The sequence below is a fragment of the Nelumbo nucifera genome, chromosome 2, assembly GCF_055504915.1.
Source record: "Nelumbo nucifera cultivar China Antique chromosome 2, China Antique-T2T, whole genome shotgun sequence".
Classification (NCBI taxonomy): Eukaryota; Viridiplantae; Streptophyta; class Magnoliopsida; order Proteales; family Nelumbonaceae; genus Nelumbo; species Nelumbo nucifera.
The window spans coordinates 36300458-36321388 of record NC_142650.1 but is presented as its reverse complement, the minus strand read 5'-3'; the positions used below and the strand labels follow the sequence as shown (position 1 = coordinate 36321388).

General features: G+C 37.0%; 1 protein-coding gene across 2 annotated transcripts; it reads right to left on the bottom strand.

Annotated features, from left to right (window-relative positions):
• Positions 1 to 19091, bottom strand: LOC104612360 (putative cyclic nucleotide-gated ion channel 14). Of its 2 annotated transcripts, XM_010279750.3 has the most exons (7): positions 18277 to 19091; positions 17613 to 18177; positions 15660 to 15872; positions 15168 to 15469; positions 9804 to 9915; positions 4080 to 4316; positions 1 to 1082 (listed from the first exon to the last, which is right to left on the bottom strand). In XM_010279750.3, exons 1-7 carry the CDS (start codon positions 18303 to 18305, stop codon positions 345 to 347), a joined length of 2196 nt encoding a protein of 731 aa, XP_010278052.1. In that variant the 5' UTR covers positions 18306 to 19091; the 3' UTR covers positions 1 to 344. The 2 variants fall into 2 exon arrangements, with proteins under 2 accessions (XP_010278052.1, XP_010278053.1); XM_010279751.3 differs by lacking the exon at positions 15660 to 15872.
• Between the last annotated feature and the right edge of the window lie 1840 nt (positions 19092 to 20931).

Below are 20931 nucleotides of genomic sequence, written 5' to 3'. Positions count from 1 at the left end.
TAAGCCACTAAAAAGATTGTACTGCCTGTAAAACCGATAATATCAAGGAGGGTTAGGAACTTAGGATTAGGGTTTTGAATGAAACCTTTCTTGTAAATTGTAAAACCCAGGACAGATGATGCCTGACAATAACTACAAATAGGCACAACAAGTGTATCAGACAGTGGATATTAAAAAACTGCTTCCCCTTTGGCACCAAAGAACTTCGGCATGCCTTTGATGACTGAAACTTGTGCCCACTTTACCCAATCAAAACCTTTTGGGAAGTTGGATCCTGCCTCATAGACTAACGCAAGTTACCCTACGCAACTACGACCATGACTGTACGTAGCTCTTTAAGGTAATTAATCATCATCAGCCTCAGTAGAGAAATCAGGTTCTTCTGGCTTCTGTAACTTGGGCATCTCAACTGCCTTGATCTTTTGAGCTCCCCTCTTTGTGTTTGCAGCAAACCGTGATGCTAATATTGTGACTCCTAGGTTTTGTTTAACTTGAGAAAGGTTTCCTGAGCCAGCTGCATGGTCCTCTCCCTTTTGCCCAGCTGCCTCATCAGGTGCATGCTCATCCAAAGGATAAGAGAATGATTCCTGCATGGTAAGGTCCTTTGCCATCATCCTCTTCTTGTATCGACGCCAAGCAGCTTGTATGAAGCAAGCTGCCCAAGTCCTCCAATGATGAGAGTAGAACCGGAAAGTGTGCTGCAGCTTCTTACTGTGAAGGCGCCTGAACTGGTTGGCTACAAACTTCAGATCTTCTGCTCGCAAAGCAAATGCTTCCACTTCAAAAAGGACTCTTACTGTCCTTGTGGAAGAAGGCAAGTTGACACTAGATTTTGGAAGCAATGCCCATGCAAGCAGCTCCTCCCCACAAAAATCACCTGGTCTCAAAGTAATTGAATTGAAGAAACCAGTTCTGCCCCCATTGGTAGTAGAGCTCTCTAGCCTCCCCCTGATGATAAAAAGCATCTCTGTTACAGGGTCACCCTCACGAACAATGTAGGTGCCTTCAGTGCTCAAAGAGGACACCAGGCGCTCACATATAGCATCAAGTAACTGGTCATCCATCTGTGAAAAAAATGGGACCTGCATATGAAAAAACAAGCCAGCTAGTATGAAAATCTGCCAACTGTTTGGTCTATATAAATTGGACTAGATGCTGGGAGAGGGGGAGCAGTTGGATCAACCATTAACTGATTTCCACCATGTAGGGTGTTTTGCACCCTGATTTATGTCATTCCTTGGTTAAACCACAGATGGTATCTCAATCAGCCCAAATATTTCCATAATTAGATGGTCAGACCATCCAATATTTGACTCCTGGGGAAATTAGATAGGTCTCAACCTGCTGTACATATTCACGTTCCTAAATTCCCATCCTGAAGCAAATTTCCTTTGTTTAAACATGGGCAAATCTAACGTAGATAATGTTTGAATACCATCAAATAAGAGTACAATGCCCCTTCAATTCAACAGGTAGAGTGATGAAATCTAGATAAGTAGATATTACCAACTTGACTACTATGGTCACACTATAAATTGTGAAATATGTGTTTTAAGTTAATAACATTATAATGGTTGCTTAACAAAAACAAATTATTATAATGGTAACGTAAAGACCCCAGTAAAACAGGTTAAGTTGCAAAATAAACCTTAATTATTTTAATTGATCCACTTCCTATCAGATAATAAGAAATTTCTAAAATGTCATTTCAATCTTTTTAATTTTTTTTCAACCCTTTTGAAGTGATGATATTCCAAAATTATACATAAGAAAATGTAAAATAGTATACAAAGTTTACATTACAGCTCCATCCCTCAAAAAGTCTAGGAAGACATAGGAATAAAAGCACTTCCTACACCCTGTTCAGCAAGATGCATCTTTAGCAAAGAAATCTAAAACATTACAGCCACTTAATGACACCATAAAAAGGTCCTACACATTAGCTGCACCATCCTTGTTTATTTACACAGGTTTCAAACCAACAGCCTTGCAAAATAAAGCTCTCTTTTCTTCTATTTTTCAAATTAAAGTTTTACAACATTCAAACGGGATCACTTTAGAGAAGGTAGACTATATGTTAATGCTACGATACCTGGATACCCAAATAAGGGTGCCATATCATATTAGATGCTTCAATTTTTATTGTAAATTATGCATCTGCCACCTTGTCCTTGCCATGTCTGGTAACATAGGTTATAAGGTTGTATATAAAATGGATTTAAAAAAACTTAAGACATGAGTCCTTTATGTCATCCATGACTTCCATTGACCTTATCATCATTTCACATGGTCGAGATAGAGGATGAAATAGAGAAGCAATCTAGTGAAGAACTAAGTGGACCTAGTTCTTTTGGATAAATAAGCCGCTACAAAAGTTTCCGGTTCATCTGGACCATTTAGCTAGAGGGACTTGCTTGCCTTGCAAGGTCTCCAAAAGAAAAGATGGGGCACTTCAAGAATTTTAAACTGGCTAAGTTTGTTTCTAAGGGAAGTAGAGAAAAGTAAATAATTTAGGATGCATTGAAAGCAGTTTAACCAGTGTCCAGTGTCCACAAGGCATTCACCAATATAACCAATATTATAAATAGAAAGGATAAAATATGGGAAAATGGAGCATTACCATGTTAAGGATCTTTTGTGGTATACGGGATTCAAAAGGAAACCAAGAAGTTTTACCAAGTCAAGAATCCCAATCTGAAGAATCCTAACAAAAGCAGCAGTTTGATTCTCCATGTTTAAAGAAAGAAAACAGTCAGAGAAAAGAATACAGCCCTGGTATCATATTCATCGAACTAGGAATAGTTGGGCTAAAACTTATGCAATGCATGCCAGGCATGCAGCATGTATGCAAGTCTAGGACAAGGATTTTGTAGGCTGCTCATCCTGCTTCCAGGTCCCTTTTAGGCATATTAGCTATATCTTAATAAAGAAGACCAAAATATGTAGGGAAAAGCACCGATACACACTTTTGCTGAATTAAAAACCCAGATTAGACAAGGCAAATTTTGAAATCCTGCTAAAGTTCGTGTCTTCAAGATTTTATTCCAGAATCTCACGCCACATTATCTTACTCCTTAAAAATGATGATATGGCACTAACTTTGCTGGGAATATGAAAATTATAAATGACCAAAGCTTGAGCCTAGCACAACCACTAGAGCTCCTTCCATACCTGGCCAAAATCTCATCGAAAACCTCTAATATATTGATCCATAGCAGAACACCATTTTCACCTTTCTTTTGCCACCAAACCTTTTTCCATCTCTTGAACGTCGAACTGTGACCACCATTCATCCCCTAGTTCTTTAAGCTTCAGCCTTTGTTTATGATCAAAAAACACCTCTTTCATGATTCAACATGTTCCCTCCTCATTTGTGAACTCCCCATCCATTTGGCCTCTCCAGGCAATATGATGCTTTTGACCTCCTCTCCTCTTCCCCCTTCTGTCCAAATCTTCTTTTCTCCTGTTGTCCTTGCATCATCATCTTTTATTTTTCCTTTTGTTTCAGCATCATCTCCTTTTCCTCATCGAGCCTTATTCTGCTCCAGAAACCTTCTCATAGTGTCCTCTTCTTCCTCCTGCAGTTCCCTGAGCCTCTGCTCTTGGAGCTGTTCAAGTATGACGGATTTCAGAGGAAGAAAAGACTGCTTGCTCCTAGCAAAGATAAACCCTTCTCTTTCAGAAAACTATCTTAACCAAATGACCTGCTCCCGCTTCTGTTGTCAGTTCTCCCATGGGTTTGGTTTTCTTGGCTCTGAGTGAACAAGAGAAAAGATGAAGATGGCCAGGTTCCATTTTTTTATTTTTTTATTTTTTTGCTTTGACAGAATAAAAAAGAGGGGCAGAGATCATACAAAAAAATGGACTAACATGTCATTTTTTTGAGAGGAAGATCAAAGAGTGCCTGAGATGAATTTCGGATTAAACCATAAATCCCCAGAGTTCAGTGGACTTTTGAATTCTGCCTGATCTGATATGGGTTTTCAATTTATAAAAAGTGCTAATTAGTACTTTTCCCAAAACTGAATACCGCTATACTTCAGAATTATAGTAGATAAGAGACTGGGGAAAGACCATACACGTCGAACAAGGTCCAAGCATAAGTGGCGTTTGATATCTCGGCGAAGATCAGTAGGCAAGGCATGCAAAATGGCTTCTTCATCTACTCCTCGTGTTGCAAGCCACTTATATTGAACAAATCGCCGAACACGTTCTCGCAAATCTTGAGGGAGTTGGCGATGTCTCATCCATTCCTCAGTGTCCCTCCGTTTAAGCCTCCACTCCTCAAGCCTCACAGTGAGAGATTGCAAGTAGGTCTACATTAAAATTAAAAAAAAAAAAAAAAAAAAAGTCAGAGCTTTTAGAAAATGACAAGCCTCACCAAACTCAATATCATGTGCTGCCAACACTAGTGTAAAATGTGAAAAATCAACTGTAATTTGGAAAGGATTTAGCAATCAATGCAATACTTGCCAATATAGAAAAAGGTCAGTTTTTAACACCACTGGTACAGTTGTTTTACTAGAAGTTTCATTGCAATTTACATAAAATCTTAAGTGTGGAGCTCCCAGTTGTTAGTTCACCCATCAGACCATAGGCCAACATCATAAGTGAATCAAAGACTTTCGTTTAATTATGAAGTGGAACCATATCCTAAGGGCATTACTGTAGGCCAGCAACCAAGACATTTGCCTTAAGTACTCATTGCCCCTAGTATGGAATTGCAATGGGAATCAGGATTTAAAATTTCCGAATAATGATTTCCTTTTTTTCCTGAACATTGTTACGCAAGATACAAAACTCATAGTTGTTAAGGCAGTAAGTAGAGGCTGGGCAACAGTGAAACACCTAATCAGTAATCACCTAGGTGACCAGGGTTGCCTAGGCAATAATTTATTATAAGAAAAAACTGGTTGTTTTTAGCATTTTTCACTATTCTTTTATCAATTATTTTATTTCTCTAGTTGGTTTAACTAGAAAACATCAGAAGTGAACTAACATGAAAGAAACAAAGATTAAAAGTAAAACTAAAAAACATTTCATAGCTTATGAAAAACTAGGAGAATATAGAGAAATTGTGCATGTGTGCGTTAAAGAATGGGAGAAACATGACAGACATAAAAAGAAGAGAATGTACAAGCTTGGAAGCCTTGTTATTTTGAACATGACAGAGATATAGAGAAGAGAACATGAAAGTGTATTAATTGTAAAGGAAGGGAAAATATGAAGAGGCAGACCCTTATTCTGCTCAAAAGTTGGAAAGAGGGAACTGATAGTAAGTAATTTAAAGAAAGAACAAGAGAGGCAAAGTCCAATTTATGGTTCTGTAAGTTAAAAATTGGTCTTTTATGATTCTTTTTTACATGCTTTTACCTTATTTACACAATATAATATGATTTAGCTCCACCACACAAAACTAATGCCTTAGCACCTAGGCATCACTTTTACCTTGACAACCATAAAACAGATCACGGGATACATAGCATAAAGCAATACAAGTAGCCAATATAAAGGGCTCTAGAGAGTTCACTTCTCACAATATACATAACACTTTGCTAATTATAATTCTGGTAGAAAATCAAAAAAGAGAAGAGAGAAGAGTGGAGAAGAGAAACCAGCGATCTGGGAGTCTCAGAACATGGGACTGTTGGCTCCCATATATATTAAACTGTAACAAAATACAAGACCGCCCTTCTTTAAGGAGCATGTGATGTCCATGTGACCACTTAACTTAAAAACAGCATATGATAGTCATGTGACCCTACTTAACATAAAATAACATGTGACAATCATGTGACCCTACTTAATATAAAACAACATGTGACACACATATGACCCCTACAACACTAATCTTTTTACAAAGTTATTGATATAACATCTATAATGATGTAATGTGAGCAAGTATCACGGTACCGTTCTCAATGTTTATTCTGGACCCATATGACATGGTTATTCTTTAAGGGCCATGCTAGCAGTTCTACATGGATTGAAAGTGGGAAATTCCCACAACTAAAAAGATCTAATGGTAGAAGCTGACCATAAAATAGTAGTGGGATGGTTGAAGAACAATAGGGAAGGATCTTGGAAATGTAGACATATCATGAGAGGAGTACAGGGTCTGCTAGGGAAGTAGGAGAAACCTTCAACTGGGTCCAGAGATCAGCCAATTTGTTAACTGATGTATTTGCTTATCAAGGAGTTAATAGAAGACAGCTGTATTGGAGGATGGTATCTGGATCCCAGGGAAATTGATTTAAAATGAAAAAATAAATAAAGTCCAAGGGATAGAAAGCAAATGCTAGCCTATCAAACAGGGGTGCCTGGTAATTTTGTAAATTAACTCATTTTTCATTATAACCAATAGAACTGTAGACATTTTCGACTCAAGAAAAACACCAAACAAGAAAGAATTTCAAAGATGTGGAACATCTACCAAGAACCTGAGATGACCTTACAAAAGAACTAATGTAAACTCAAGAAAAGCGGTATCTGTAATTTTTATTTTTCACTTTTATTCTCTAATAAATTCATTGTTATCAATCCTACAAAATCAAATACTTTAAATAAAAGGCAAATGCCTTGAAATAAGCAAACTATTTAAATTAATTACAAGCAAGCCCTTGATTAAATTACAATAAATACTGCAAGATTTTGGAGCTTCTTATATTTGGAGCTGTGCTCCACCAGCACTAAAAATCTATCACACTCCTATTCCACAATGGCAGAGGCTGGGTACTGATGTATGATTTCCCAATAAACTATGCATGAGATGCTCCCAAGTCCCAATCAACCTTCATATGGATGGAGTACTGTGTTGGAAACTTGGAGTAACCAAGCGGGTTACTGCCTTACTGGTTACTGGCTACTGGTTACTGATGTTTGATTTCCCAACAAACTCAATCTCACTCACCATGAAAATGCACCGATGCACCACTTGGCCCAAGGTTCTTGCCATTATGAGAGCAGTGTTGTATGGACTTCCCCTAAAGGATAGAGTACAGTATTGGATAGCTTCAAATTCCAACATTTCATGGTTTCTTGAGGGACACTTCTATGTAAAACTTTCCTTTTTACCCTTGCTTAATTGACATAAATTAACATCCGATGTACATGTTAATGCCATTTTTCCTACAGGATGTTGCCAAGTAACAATCTTAGACCTTTATTCTATGGGTATACAATCTTAGAGTTCAAAAAATAACTATTTTAACAGTAAATACTTTTCTGTAGATGTGTCTGCAAGTTTGTTTTTTTTTTCATCTTACTGTGTCAGAGTCCTGGACACATGACAGATTCTGATCTCATGTCTATGTCTGTTCAAGACTGTAAGAGGCACTACTGTCTTGATTTTTTTATCAGAAAAAAATCATGATTTATTAATAATGAAGAAAGAACTACTGATCAAAAAAATTATGAAAAAGAACTGTATAAAAGGGTTTGTGAATGCAAGGAATGTTCCTAGTATCCTTTTTAATCCTAGGCTGGCAACTGTCACCTGGCCCAAAAAACTTAGAACAGTATACATCTAAGGGGACTGGTTTCCCAATACAATTTCTCTATGCACTCCTTGTCTAACCAAAGAACCAACTAGACAGTTTGTTGGTCTTTGCATCCAATTACACATCATCACTATCACTTCCACCATCCTTCTCACTTCTCTACCATCTGGAACATTTGTTAATGAACTTTTTATACATCTCAGGTTCTGATAAGAAAACACAACCTTATTTCTTTTTTTATTGGTAATGGATAAATTCACTGAAAAGAAATATAAAAAAGGCAGGAGTACAATCAACAGGTCCACTCACAAGACACAAGAATAAGGCATACCAAAAACAAGACATACCAATCCTGCAAGCATAAAATGAGAAAACCCTACAGGCTTACATTATTTATAATGTGTTCATAAATATCTATGTCCAGGCACATTTTGACTCTAGATAGCTGAAGGAGCCATGATTGCACTATCTGTATATGATTTACATGCTTCTCTTAAGAGTTTTGTATTTTTTTTCTTTTATTCTGAAAATTAGTAAGTGTGATGTATTAAAATTTAAATGATAGAGGGGAGGGAGAGGTGCAACACCACACAAGATGCACAGATCATTCAATATCAACCCTCTTTTGAGCAGCCAGCCAAACAAAGAAAATGATCTTAGATGGAACCGGAGCCTTCTAAATCTAGGCCCAATCGACTTTAGCACTCAGATCCGTCAAAGCCAAGTAATAAAACGTTGTTGAGAAATGGCTATTCTTTCCACAGTCCCATAACCTGGTGTCTCTGGAATTGGGGTCAATTTGAGCTTCCTGCAGTATGCCCAACAAAGTTTGAAGCATATCCACCTCCCAGTCATTCAAATTTCTTCAAAATCTTGGAGCCCCAGATTAGTTGGCCATTAAAAACTTCCAAGAACTCTCTAATAGACCCTTCCTTATTCGAGGCAATAGAAAAGAGTATGGGAAAGCTTCAGCTAGTGGCTGATCTGAGCACCATAAATCCTTCCAAAATAGAGCACTCTGGACCCCTCACCAGCCCTGAATATAACATGCCTAGCCAAGCCATTAAGAGTTCCCCTGCAAACGTTAATTTTCCAACACATCCACAACAGTCCCTTCAAATTAACATACTTAAATTTCCATTGTTGCAATGTTTTCAGGGCCAATTGGTATAGGTGATTCACTGAGGGCAGAAGTATTGGCCGTGGTTGGAGTAAGAATAGCAAAAGAAATGAACATACAAAGGCTGATCATAGAAGGGGATTCTAAGGTGGTGGTAGGATGGCGATGAATTGTGAGGAAGCACTATGGAGATATCATAGTTTTCAAGGTGCCAAGGCGAAGTTGGGCAATAGGGGAGCACCTTGTCACCTAGTCACCTAGGCAATGAGTTTTTTAATATATATATCCTAGGCTAGATCCTTAGGTTTCATAGTAATAAGTAGTGATCTTTAACTAATAATCACCATAATTCTCATGAAATAAGTATAAACCCCATATCAATAGATAGAAACTGAACATATTTATGAAGAAGAAGAAGAAGAAGAAATCCTATTGATTGTTCTTGTGTGTCAATTGGATAAAATCTACAAGTTATTTTTTACTTATCAATTCAGGTTAAGTCCTAAAGGGTTTAAGACTATGTCACTGACTTGTGTTTCGATTGAACCAAAACAAATAAGAAAATAACAAAAGGAAACTAGTAGAGGAATAACAATATTAATACTATAAACCTGCAATATGAATAATTTAATCTAATAATAATATAATATCTATTACACTACTATTAATAACACAAAATATAAATATAAATATTGTGTGGTGTCTTACATATAAATATGTAGACGTTTGGGCACGGCAACCCTCCAAGAACGCCTTATCACCTAGGCGTCACCTTGACAAGTATGGGAGATAAAGAAATGACATAAAAAGGTTAAAAGGATTAGGTGGCTGACAAGGGGTATGACGGTGAAAGTACAACGAGTTCAAAGATCAACTAAATATATAGCCGAATCCTCAGCAAAGCATTGGTGATTCCTTAGCGAAGTATGGGATGGTGAAGGATCAATTGCTTTGGGTCATGTAATATGATGTAATATCTTCTAGTGGGCAGAGGGTGCTGCCTCTGTAAAACAGATTGTAAATTTGTATGTATTTTCTCCTCTTAATGAAATTCATGTTAATTGTCAAAAAAAAAATCAATCATGTAAAGGAGAACAGCATTAATTTTACTTCAACTACTGATTAATTAAACGCTCATTTAAAATTTGAAGGGCAACAAAAAAAGGGAAAAGCCTCACAATTACCTGCATGTTGCCAATCAGATGGGCAAATAAGACCAGACCCATAATGGCAATGAGTATGGCAAATGAAGTCTCCCCAATAAATGTGCTTGTTTGCAAATTCTGCCCATATGAACTGAAAAAATAAGAAAACCAAAGAAATGCATCAAACTTTTGAATAGGCATAAACATATACATTGTTTTTCAGTAAGCTGCAAGCAGATGAGATAAAATCAGATACCTAGATCAAAATTTGATTCATTAATATTTAGATTCAAATCAAATTTTATTTTTTTGGACAATCAACAGGAAGTTTTCATTAAGAAAAACAAACTGGAAAGTAGAATGCTAACTCCAGAACTGGGAGAGCACATTACAAAGTAGAACAGATAAAGAAAACAGACTAGTCAACAACTGTTACAAATTAAACCCCAGCCCTGGAAAACCCCATCTAACTGATCTCTTACCACCACCCTGCCCTTGCTAACAAATCTGCTAGACTTAGGGCTGTCAATGGGTTGGGTCCGACCCAATGGACCCGGACCGATTGGACCGGTTATGGTTCTAGAATTCGTCCTGATGGGTCAGTTCCGGTTCCTAACAAATTGTCCCGATTATTATCGGTTCAGAACCAGATCCACCATGTCCTGAACCGACTTGGACCCGGCCCAAGCCTTATATAATATTATACATAATATAATATTAAATGTATAATATATATAATAGTTAATAGATTATATACTATGTAATATTTAATAATTTAAACAACATATGTCCAAAATGGTCATTTCGGTAGGATTTCATTTAAAACCCTACCGAAATGAGCCTTTTTTTGTTTTCTTCTCCATTTGAAAGACAAAAACGAAGCTGGAACTCTGCAAGTATAGAAAACAAGAGAAGGGGCTGTACTGTAGTTGAGACAACCTAATCTTCTGTCTCGCCGTCCATCCGTCTCTACTCTCTCATCAGTCTCATCTCTCTCACCATCGGTATACTCTCTCTTGTCAGTCTCTTCTCTGCCGTCATCAGTCTCCTTTCTGCCGATCTCTTCTTTCTCTACAGTCTCTTCTTTCTCCGCCATTACTTTTTCTCTCATGTTTTAGATTTTACTAGTTGATTTCTTCTTTTTTTTAATATTGATCTTTAGTTGTTTACTATTGAACTCGGCTGTTGGGGTTAAGCCATTAAGGGTTTTGTTTGAAATCAATCTCCACTGTTGAACTCGGCTATTGGTATTAAGCTATTAAAGGTTTTATTTGAAATCAATCTCCATTGTTGAACTTGGTTGTTGGGATTAAGCCATCAAGAGTTTTCATTTTAAATCGATCTCCATTTTTGTACTCGGCTTTTGGGAGTTTGAAATCATCTCCATTGTTGAACGTAACTCAGCTGTTGCCTTCTTCTCACAGGTTTATTATAGTCGGGTGCATCAGGTTGGACCTGATTGTCCCGAGAACCGATTGGTTTGGTTCTGGTTCCAAGATTACAGACCCTATAGGGTCTGGTTTGGTACTGGGTCCATGATATTTCTTGTTGGTCCGGGACCAGTTCTACCATGTTCCAAACCAGACCCAACCCATTGACAGCCCTAGCTAGACAATCAGAACTCCTAGGCACCCAGTTGAATGAGCTAGTCAAACCTGCAGCCAAGGCCTATGCCAGTCTCACCATCAGCCTGAATTCCCAAGGGACTGAATCATGAGCTTTCATCCAATAAATTACCATTTGACAACCTCCTTCATTCCCTACAATGTCAACAACTTTAAACCCTGAAGTAAAGTGAACATCTCAGCTCGTAGCAAGTCACCACTATGGTCACTAATTACACCCCCAATACCTGATTCACCAGGGTTTCCAAGACTACATCCATCAAAATTGAATTTAATCTTACCCACCTTGGAGCAATCCGCTCAACCAATCTAATCAGGTTTCCTGACTTGAAATCAGCTACAACCCTCCAACCCTTCACCAGGTCGTTAAAAGTAATGTCTCTAAACTCTTCACATACCAAGGCCCGATACCCACCTTGGAGCAATCCGCTCAACCAATCTAATCAGGTTTCCTGACTTGAAATCAGCTACAACCCTCCAACCCTTCACCAGATCGTTAAAAGTAATGTCTCTAAACTCTTCACATACCAAGGCCCGATGAGCAACTCTAATCATAGTAAGCTCAATCAACTATTCAGCCATTCTTACCTTCTCAAATGTTCTAGCATTTCTTTCATCCCACAGCCCCCAAAGAACAGCTCCACGAACACATTGCCACAAAATTGTCTTTTTGTGGCAATTGGATCTTGAATAGCATTAATATAGTAAATTAAACCGATCAAAATACTATATATTATCAACGGAATGAACTAAAAACAACTTTGATATTGTATACAAAAAGAAAATCAATTGAAAATGACTTGTATGAAACTTAAACCTATGACAATTTAGTAAAAATACAAACAGAAAGCCAAAAATACACGCCCAACCCAGTTTTACTAATAGATACAATATAAATTTTAAACATATGTAAATATACATTCAAGTTGAACTGAATCAGATCATATTGGATCAGATAGGGGTAGATCCATATTTGATCCAAATATAAATGGATCAAATTCAGATCACCCTTGACCAGATCTTACTCAAATTGAATTCTGAAAAGCAGATACCATTTGCAGCCCTATTTTTCAGGCAATTCATTTTCTATAAACATTCAATTTTAGAAAGAAAAATAAAACTCTTTTCCATGCTATCCATTTTGTTAGTCAATTAATATTCCACACGTACAAGCAGACTCATCAGTGGTGAGCTTCTGTAACGGATTGTCTAACATGAAATATATGTGTTTCCTTATAAAAATATTAGATGCGGTATCCTTTGAGCCACATGTCATAGAGAAGCCAAAACAATTCCTAGGAGGACTTTCCACAATACAAGTGCAGAAAAAAAAAAAAAAAAAAAAGAGTATGCATATTCAAATTAGTAGTCTAGACTAATCCAAATTATCGGGGGTATGACTAGCAAACAACTAGAAAACCACATTGAATTGAGAAAATAATCTACTAATCTTTTTTCACTGCATCTATGGTAAAACCTATTATTCTTCAGCATTTTTTATCAATAACCATCAAATTTTACTAATTATAAAATAGTGAAACAAAACTAATTTTACTAATTATAAAATAGTGAAACAAAACTATGTACAAGTACCCTTTTTAAGGAGTCTTATCACATTATAAATATCATGCTAGTAAGAATCACTAACTTTCCTTCTTTATAACAAGCTTTTTAGCTCGTATTTAGCCTCCAAGAACTAATGATGTCCCAACCATCATGGATACATACTAGTGTAGTAAAAATTAGATAGAACCTAAGCTTTGATGGATTTATTATAGGGATGATCATGGGTCAAGCCGGGCCACATTTTCACAGGGTAGTAACAGCATTTTGGGCTGCCCACAGCCTGGGTCTGATAATACATGCCTAGGCCCAGGCCAGGCATCTGGACTTGCTCATACAAATTAATAAAATTATATTTTAAAAATTAAAATATAATCTGATAGGACCCAAGGCAATGCTCCTCACCAAGCCCAGATTCCAGGCCCGCCTGGACAAGTCACTTCAGCCCAGGTCCATGACTTGGCCCAGGCCCAGGTACCAGCGAGCAGAGACACTGATCCATACACCTGTCAGATATATTTACACCAGGAGGGCACGTCAGCCCACTACAGCTAGCACCAGCAGCATGGAGATCGTTTAATCATTATATAAAGTGGTTGTTATGTAACCAACTGCTTAGAACAGAATAATTCAAATCTCCTCTTTCTCAGCTCTCTCTCTCTCTCTCTCTCTCTGTTTCTCTTCTCTTCCCCACCCCTCTCACCTCTCCACTGTAACTCTTTTTCAGGAGGTTGAGCTCCCTCGAAGAAGCTCCCATCATAGTGCAAACCTATTATAGTCTAAGTTTATATTTATAATTACAGAAATATATATTATTTATTATACATATTTTAATATATTAATATCTTATAATAGAGTCTGCCTATTATACATATTTTAATATATTATAATAGAGTCTGACTATGATACTGAAAAGTCATGCTACCTAAAAATTGATAAGCAAACAACCAGTATCATAAAAGCAGTAAAAAATCAGCTGGTATTCATCAAAATTCAGGAGGGTTCTGGTTGGTCAAAGTTCTTCTAGTATCATACCCTTCTGGAATCATAGAAATATTATTATTAAACTTCCAGGCCAGGCCAAGCTGTCTGGACCTAGAATTTTAGGGTCCAGACCTTGCCCATATCATGTGCAGGCTTGATGCAGGCCCAAGCCAGGCCAGGCAAGAAAACTTCAGCCCAGGCTAGGAAATTCCCATGGTGGATCAGACTGAGCAATGCGGGTCTGGGCAGAAACAATCAAACTTAATTTAACAAAAAGGAAATGGGTTAAATTAGGATGTTATCAAGAAGACCTGATTAGTGTTTGTCTCCACATTGGGATGTTCTTTGCAATCCATGCAAACAAACTACATAGTACATACCATATACTAATCTCTTATTCTTATGCTTCTAGTATTTGGAGATTTGAAGATGATTTCTCTCTTTATTTTATTGCAGATGGGATCTTCCAATATTTCAAACCAGCATTTATTTCCATGTTTAAAAAGGGAAGATCATGTAGATGCACAAGGTCGATAATGATATGGATTTGGGAGGAAATAATCAAGAGAATATTTTAGGGTAAAGCAGAGACAAAGATGATATCATCGAAAGTATTTTAGTGATAGTGGTAATATTGGATAAGGACTTCAGATGAATTCACAATATTCTCTATGCATGATATCTGTTGACATATTAGTGTGGCCCCATGTTATTTTAGCTTAAGTGTTAGTGTGATCCTATGTCATTTTATGTTAAAAGGTTATGTAAGGTAGATTAGACTTTTTTAAGGACATTACAGTCCTTTTTTACTTAACAGGGGCATTGATGTAATTGATCGGTTATTAGTAATCTATTTATACCCAGCCACCTGGTAGGTGTCAGATAAGTTAGAAAATTTCCACTGAACAAGAGAAAGAAGCAATACATGGGGGCTTGCAGAAAACATACCATTCTACAGACAAAAACATGTAAAACACAAGTACAATGTACAAGTCAAAATAACCAAATGTGACTTTAAATAAAATGAAGTATTTATAGATGTTGATATGTTTCTTGTCATTATCATCATCAGTGTCACCACCACTACTAATAGTATAAACATTTGTATATCTGTTATAATATATAAAATAAACAGAATGCCCTTTCAAATAGGTTAAGAAACAATGGCAGGGATAAACCAAGGCTATTGCACTAGAGTATATGAAATGAACAACAGTAAACAAAACAGTACCTTAAATTTTGCAAGCCCCACCACAAGCAATAGAAGTATTTCTCAAGGAACTTTGAAGAAACAACACTGTTAGTCACTGCTTTTTCAAATATGCCATATTTGAAACTGATGTCTTGAGAAGGATTACAATTACTAAACACATTTGTACTGTTTGCCCAAACTTTGCGCTTGTCATTGTCCAAAGAACTACAGTCTAAATAATTAAGGCTACAAAACATAGGCGCAGTTTCTTTTTTGCATTCTGATTTCCAGCAGGCTGTATGCCGTTCAATTGATAGTAAATACCATGATGCCCCTAGCACCTAAAACAACAGAAAAGTAATTGTGAGGAGCCTATATTGAAATGCCTGATGGAAATTGTTAAGAAATCCTAAAAGCAATGTTATCAAGAAACCCCCAAGTAGATAAATATTAAGAGTGAGTATAAAAGATAAAATAGTAATAATAATAACAACAACAACAACAAAATGAAATAAAACAGAAGTTGCATACATGACTAGCTATCATGTACAGCAGCAGATTATATGCAGCCCCAGCCCAAGCAGTCTTTGTTACAACTCCAGTAGCCTTAATGATCTGAGAACTTAATGGGAAAATTAGATACAATCTGGGTACATATTGGATAAGTACAATCAGTGCTAGAGCATTGTTGTTATGATCAGCATGAGAGCTTCTAATTGCTGGTATGATAAACCAAATGACGATCTGCACAGAAAGAAAAAACTATGGTTTACTTCCATTCAAATATCCTAAAGTTTAAGAATCAAACTACCATAAATAAAAAGAGACCTCAAAACCTAGAGGTAACAGCTCGTGCCTCTTCATGGGTTTCCTGTATTGCCTTATATTCTGAATTAATAAATTATGTTCATTCATCAAAAAAAAAATTATTCACAGCTGGAAAATTAAAAAAAATAAAACAAGCCTCTTGTTTTCTTTTTAGATAAGTATTAACTATTATCTAAATACTCATCTAGAACAGGAATTCTAGTTTTCTAATCTTAAGTGGTGGAAAGAGTACAAATACAAATTTGTAGAGTGCAAAACCTTGTATTTTGTATTATTTTGTATGTATTTGTACTATACGTATTTGTATTTGTACTCTTTCCAAACTGAGTCTTAGTTATAAACAGACACAGGCCAAAGAAAACCTAACTAGAACCCAAGGGGGATGTTCGAAAACTAGCACTTAGACATGCTAGAACCCAAGATGAACGCATACACAACGGCCAATACAAGAGTAGAAATCAGGATGCTGAACTATTTCTACATAACTTTGGTAGAATGAATCTTCTATCAAACACATTGCCCCCAACATGGAACCTACTTTGTCTTACCAACCATCATGGCCAGAACTCCACAAAGATTATCACAGATGTTGTTTTCCATAGCTTCAACTGTTTTCTGAATGTATACATTGATAATCCGATTCTAAGATTGTAAAAAGCATAACACTATCAATTAATATCATAATTAATAGGGAGGTCCTGATGCAACCAATCACTTTTAAACCAGCAAATTAGCGTCAGAGAGAATCCATGCATAATACAAGATCAACGATGTCTGTTTTGCTATTAGGCAGCTTCTAATCAGAGGTAGTAGCCTCTCAAGCATGAGTCTTCTCTCAAACAAAAAATCTCCCAAGAACAATTGCTCACTAGTTTCTGCATGAAAAAGTCAATTTCCCTACCACTATTTTCATGTTTCATTCCATCTAGAGACAGACTAATAACAGCTTCAATTTTAGATAACTGCAAAGGCTGGATCAACATTTTCCAGTAGAATAAAAGACTCAAGTCTCAATTGGGCAGACAATGCAGTTAGCAGAAAAGGTAAATTGTTCCAAACCTAACTTAGCTACTTCAAGCAAGGGGAGAAAAGGGTAAGTGCCCTCATGAACTGTGAATAAAAAAGAAATCCAGTCAAATACACAAACACAATCCCAGCAATCACCGAGATAGGATTAGCTGAATGCAATAGCTGTTCAGCAGGTTGTGGAACCAATTACAACACTCCGTATAAGTCATAAAATACATGGGGCCCACAACCATTTAACTTCTCAGTGTGGGCCCCATGTATTTTATCATTGGTGTGGGGCATTATCATTTTTACCACAGCCTGTTACACAGCTAAAGCATTCAGCTAATCCAAATTCGCTATCACCACTGTATGCATGGAGACAATCGGCCCCTTCCAATTTAAATTAACATACTACTCTCTGATTTATATGATCAATAACTTATCCATTACATAGACTGACTTGATATCAGAGGCATATTAGTGCCCCATCCAGAATGCCTTCTGCTTGGTGTGTGTGTGTGTAAGTATATGATTGCATAACATCATGAGAAGAGCATAGAACAGAAGCACAACAAGCAAGTACACATGGATCATCCTAAGAAACCATAGAACGGCATTTTCATCAATAAAGGTTCAAGAGATTACTTGAGGAAGAGGCAATGTCGCTGCCAGATCTATGAAGAAATCTGATTTTAAGTATCTCCTTGCAATCTTCTTAGAATCCATGACAAGTTCACCCCTCCCGAACACCCGAGAGCTAGGTGCTACATATGCCGTTCGAAACTTAATAATCATGTGCAGCAGATAAAACAGATCAGCTACAGTCCGGAAACAGGTCACAACAATGCTCAGGTTCAAATCCGTCTTTATACATGAGCTACCATTGCCCCCAACTGAAGGCAAGTAAAAATACAATGGATCAACAAATAGTGCTAACAAGCAGGAGATAAGAAAAACCCGGTTCCACTGCAACACAATCTCGCTGCCTGGGTCAAGTATCCTCTTCCTCCATGGCTCATGGTCCTCTGGAAAGACTTTAGACCTCCCTAAACTCAAAACCCCACCAACTCTACTCCTGCCCCCACCTCCACCATCCGGTTTCAGCAGAGGAGTTGAAACCCTGTACAATGGCACCGCTTTCTCAAGGCGCTGAGAATCGCCTTTTTCCCAGAGAAACTCAGGGTTTTGTTGCTTCCCATCAGGATAAAACCTAAGAATTGCAAAAGCCATTATACAAAATACCAGGAATTCCTAAAACCTAAACTAATAATGAAAAGCAGAAACAGGAGAAAGCAAAAATCCTAATTACCTCACAAGCTTCTCCTTCTTGAACTCCATGCCGTCATATCCAAAAGAAGTACTACTGTCGTGCAAAAGTGAAGGAACCCAACAACACTACTGCTGAATTTAACGGTAGAATACAACTTCTTTTGAATTTCAATTGGGTTTCTTCTAGAACAACTGGGCTGTTCAATTCCATTACCACAAACACTTCTCCCTTAGAATAACATCCAAACTATGAGATCGACTTTTTGGAATCAAACTTAACTGAACTAATCTCAGTTCTCAGATCCCGATCGTCAAATTCCCAGAACTTCAGGGGAAGAGAGAGAGAGAGAGGAAGATTAAAAAAAAAAACTTGCAAAATAAAGAAAAGACTACAAGAATTAAAAGCGGGTTTCAGGGGAAGCCCTCAACCAAAAGCTCAAACGAGTGTCTTCTTCACCATTAATTAAGAAAAAGCTTTCACTATTCTAATAATAAAAATCTAATAAAAACAAAATCTTTCGATGTCTATTTGCAATTATGGGTAGAGATTAGACCTGAAGACCACGAGCCCACGACCCATCAGAAAAAAAAAATTAAAAAAAAAATGACAATTTTCAGAAACCAAGAGATTTGTATAAGAATATTTTGGGAGAGTATTTCTATTTGATTTGCTTTTTCGACATTCAGTGAGTTGCGGACTTTGATCGGTTCATTTCACACCAAATGGAGGAGACGTTTTTGGAGTGAAGTTGGTAAAGAAATAGCGACAGAAAGGAGTTGTCGAACATTTGACCTAAGCGAGACGAATGAAACCACTGCTTCTACAGTTTTTTTTTTTTTTCGCTTCATTCCACTGCTTCTACAGTTAACAGTAGTGTATTTTACCAAAATGGGCATGTGGATTCTCTGCGTTTGTCTCAATTTTTTAAGATTATTGTTTTGGATTACGTGAATGTCTGTGCGTGACCACTGAGCAGAGTCCAAAGTCGACGAGTGCGCATTATTGATTTCACACTGTCCGCAAGCTTGAATTTTTTTAAGGTAAATTACAAAACCCCCGTACTATGGCTATGTGACAAAGACCCCGTGTATTTTGTTTTGCGATAAAGACCCTCCTATAATATGACGGTGAGACAAAAACCCCTTTCGTTAATTTTTTGTCGAAATATGCCGTTACAATATTTTTTAATCCCATAGTACCCTTGGGAGAAAAACACTATTCATCTTTTCCGACCTCACAATACACGAACAACAGCGACGACAGAATTTCGAAGTCCTTCCTCTCTCCCCTGATCTCTCTTCTTCCCCTTTCCGTTTTTTTCTAATGCAGAAGTTGAGTTCCGTTTCAAAACAAACTGAGGCAATCTGTGAGCTTCGTTTCATCTCCAAGCACAACCCGGATAGTCATTCCTTCGTAACAGAAGCGGGCACCATTCAGAAGATGGGTACTCTTCTCAACATACATGGCAAAAGCTAGCGCCATCGTGACCAGAGAGAGCTGAGAACCTTCATAAAAAGTTGGTGCCATTCGGCAATTGCTTCAGTCAATTGCAGAAGTTGACTGAAGGTTAGTGTGATGTTAATCATGAATCTCGACAGGTTCTTATCGTTTTCTCCACAACAACCAACACGCCATTGGAGGTTTTTGCTTCTTTTTTCTTTTAATTTATTTATTTGGGGTTTGATTTTCTTTGATTTGCAACTTTTCTTTTTTTTTCGTAGGTTGGACAGTGAGGGAGGGAAAATTAAGAAAAAAAAAAGAGAAAACAACAGGTTAAATTAGTTTTAAGAGAAAAATGACAAAAAAATAAAATAAAAAAGTTTAGTGGAGTATTTTGGTAATTTAGCACATTCCGTCTTCTGATTTAACAGTCAAGTCAAGGGGGTCTTTGTCTCATGGTCATAATACACAGAGGTCTTTATCGCAAAACAAAGTACAGGGATCTTTATCACAGACCCCCATAGTATAGGGGGGTCTTTGTAATTTACCATTTTTTTATTTTTATTGTTATCTATGTGCAAAATGCAATCGAAGCTGGAAACATCAAACCACCTTGCCACTCCATCCATTTCTCCTTTTTTCTTGTTTTTTTCTGTGTGGCAAAATGACGGGGAATTAAAACGAATTATATGGAAATGGATATTACTAGATCCAAATTAGATTTCTCATATTTGAACCATTGGGTCCGTCCAATGCACGGGAAAAACATGTTAAAAGGTTTATAGAGCTTTATGGGGCTACATAAACTGGGGGTAGGGATGGCAATTTTCTCCATCCCCACCAAGTACTCAGCCTCTCCGATGAGGCGGGGATGGGAATGGAGACTGCCTTAGCGGGGACAAGGGCAAGGATGGAATTAATAAGAATACCTGATTGGGGATGGAAAGTGAAGTCCACATCACACCCTGATGGGGAATTCATCTCTATTGGGGATCGAAGATGCATGCTTATTTTTTTCCAATGGTAATTATGGTAATTATAAATGTAGTATCCAATATTTATAGAAATTAATAAAACTTTTCAATTATTTATTTAATTGGAAGTTTTACAATTTAGCTCTCACTAAATTAAATTACCAAATTCACTAATTATTGCTCAAAAATTATAGTAAATATCAAAATTATTGAAAATATAAAATATATTTATTGAAATTAATTTTCTACTAAAAAATTACTAAATAATTTTAATTATTAT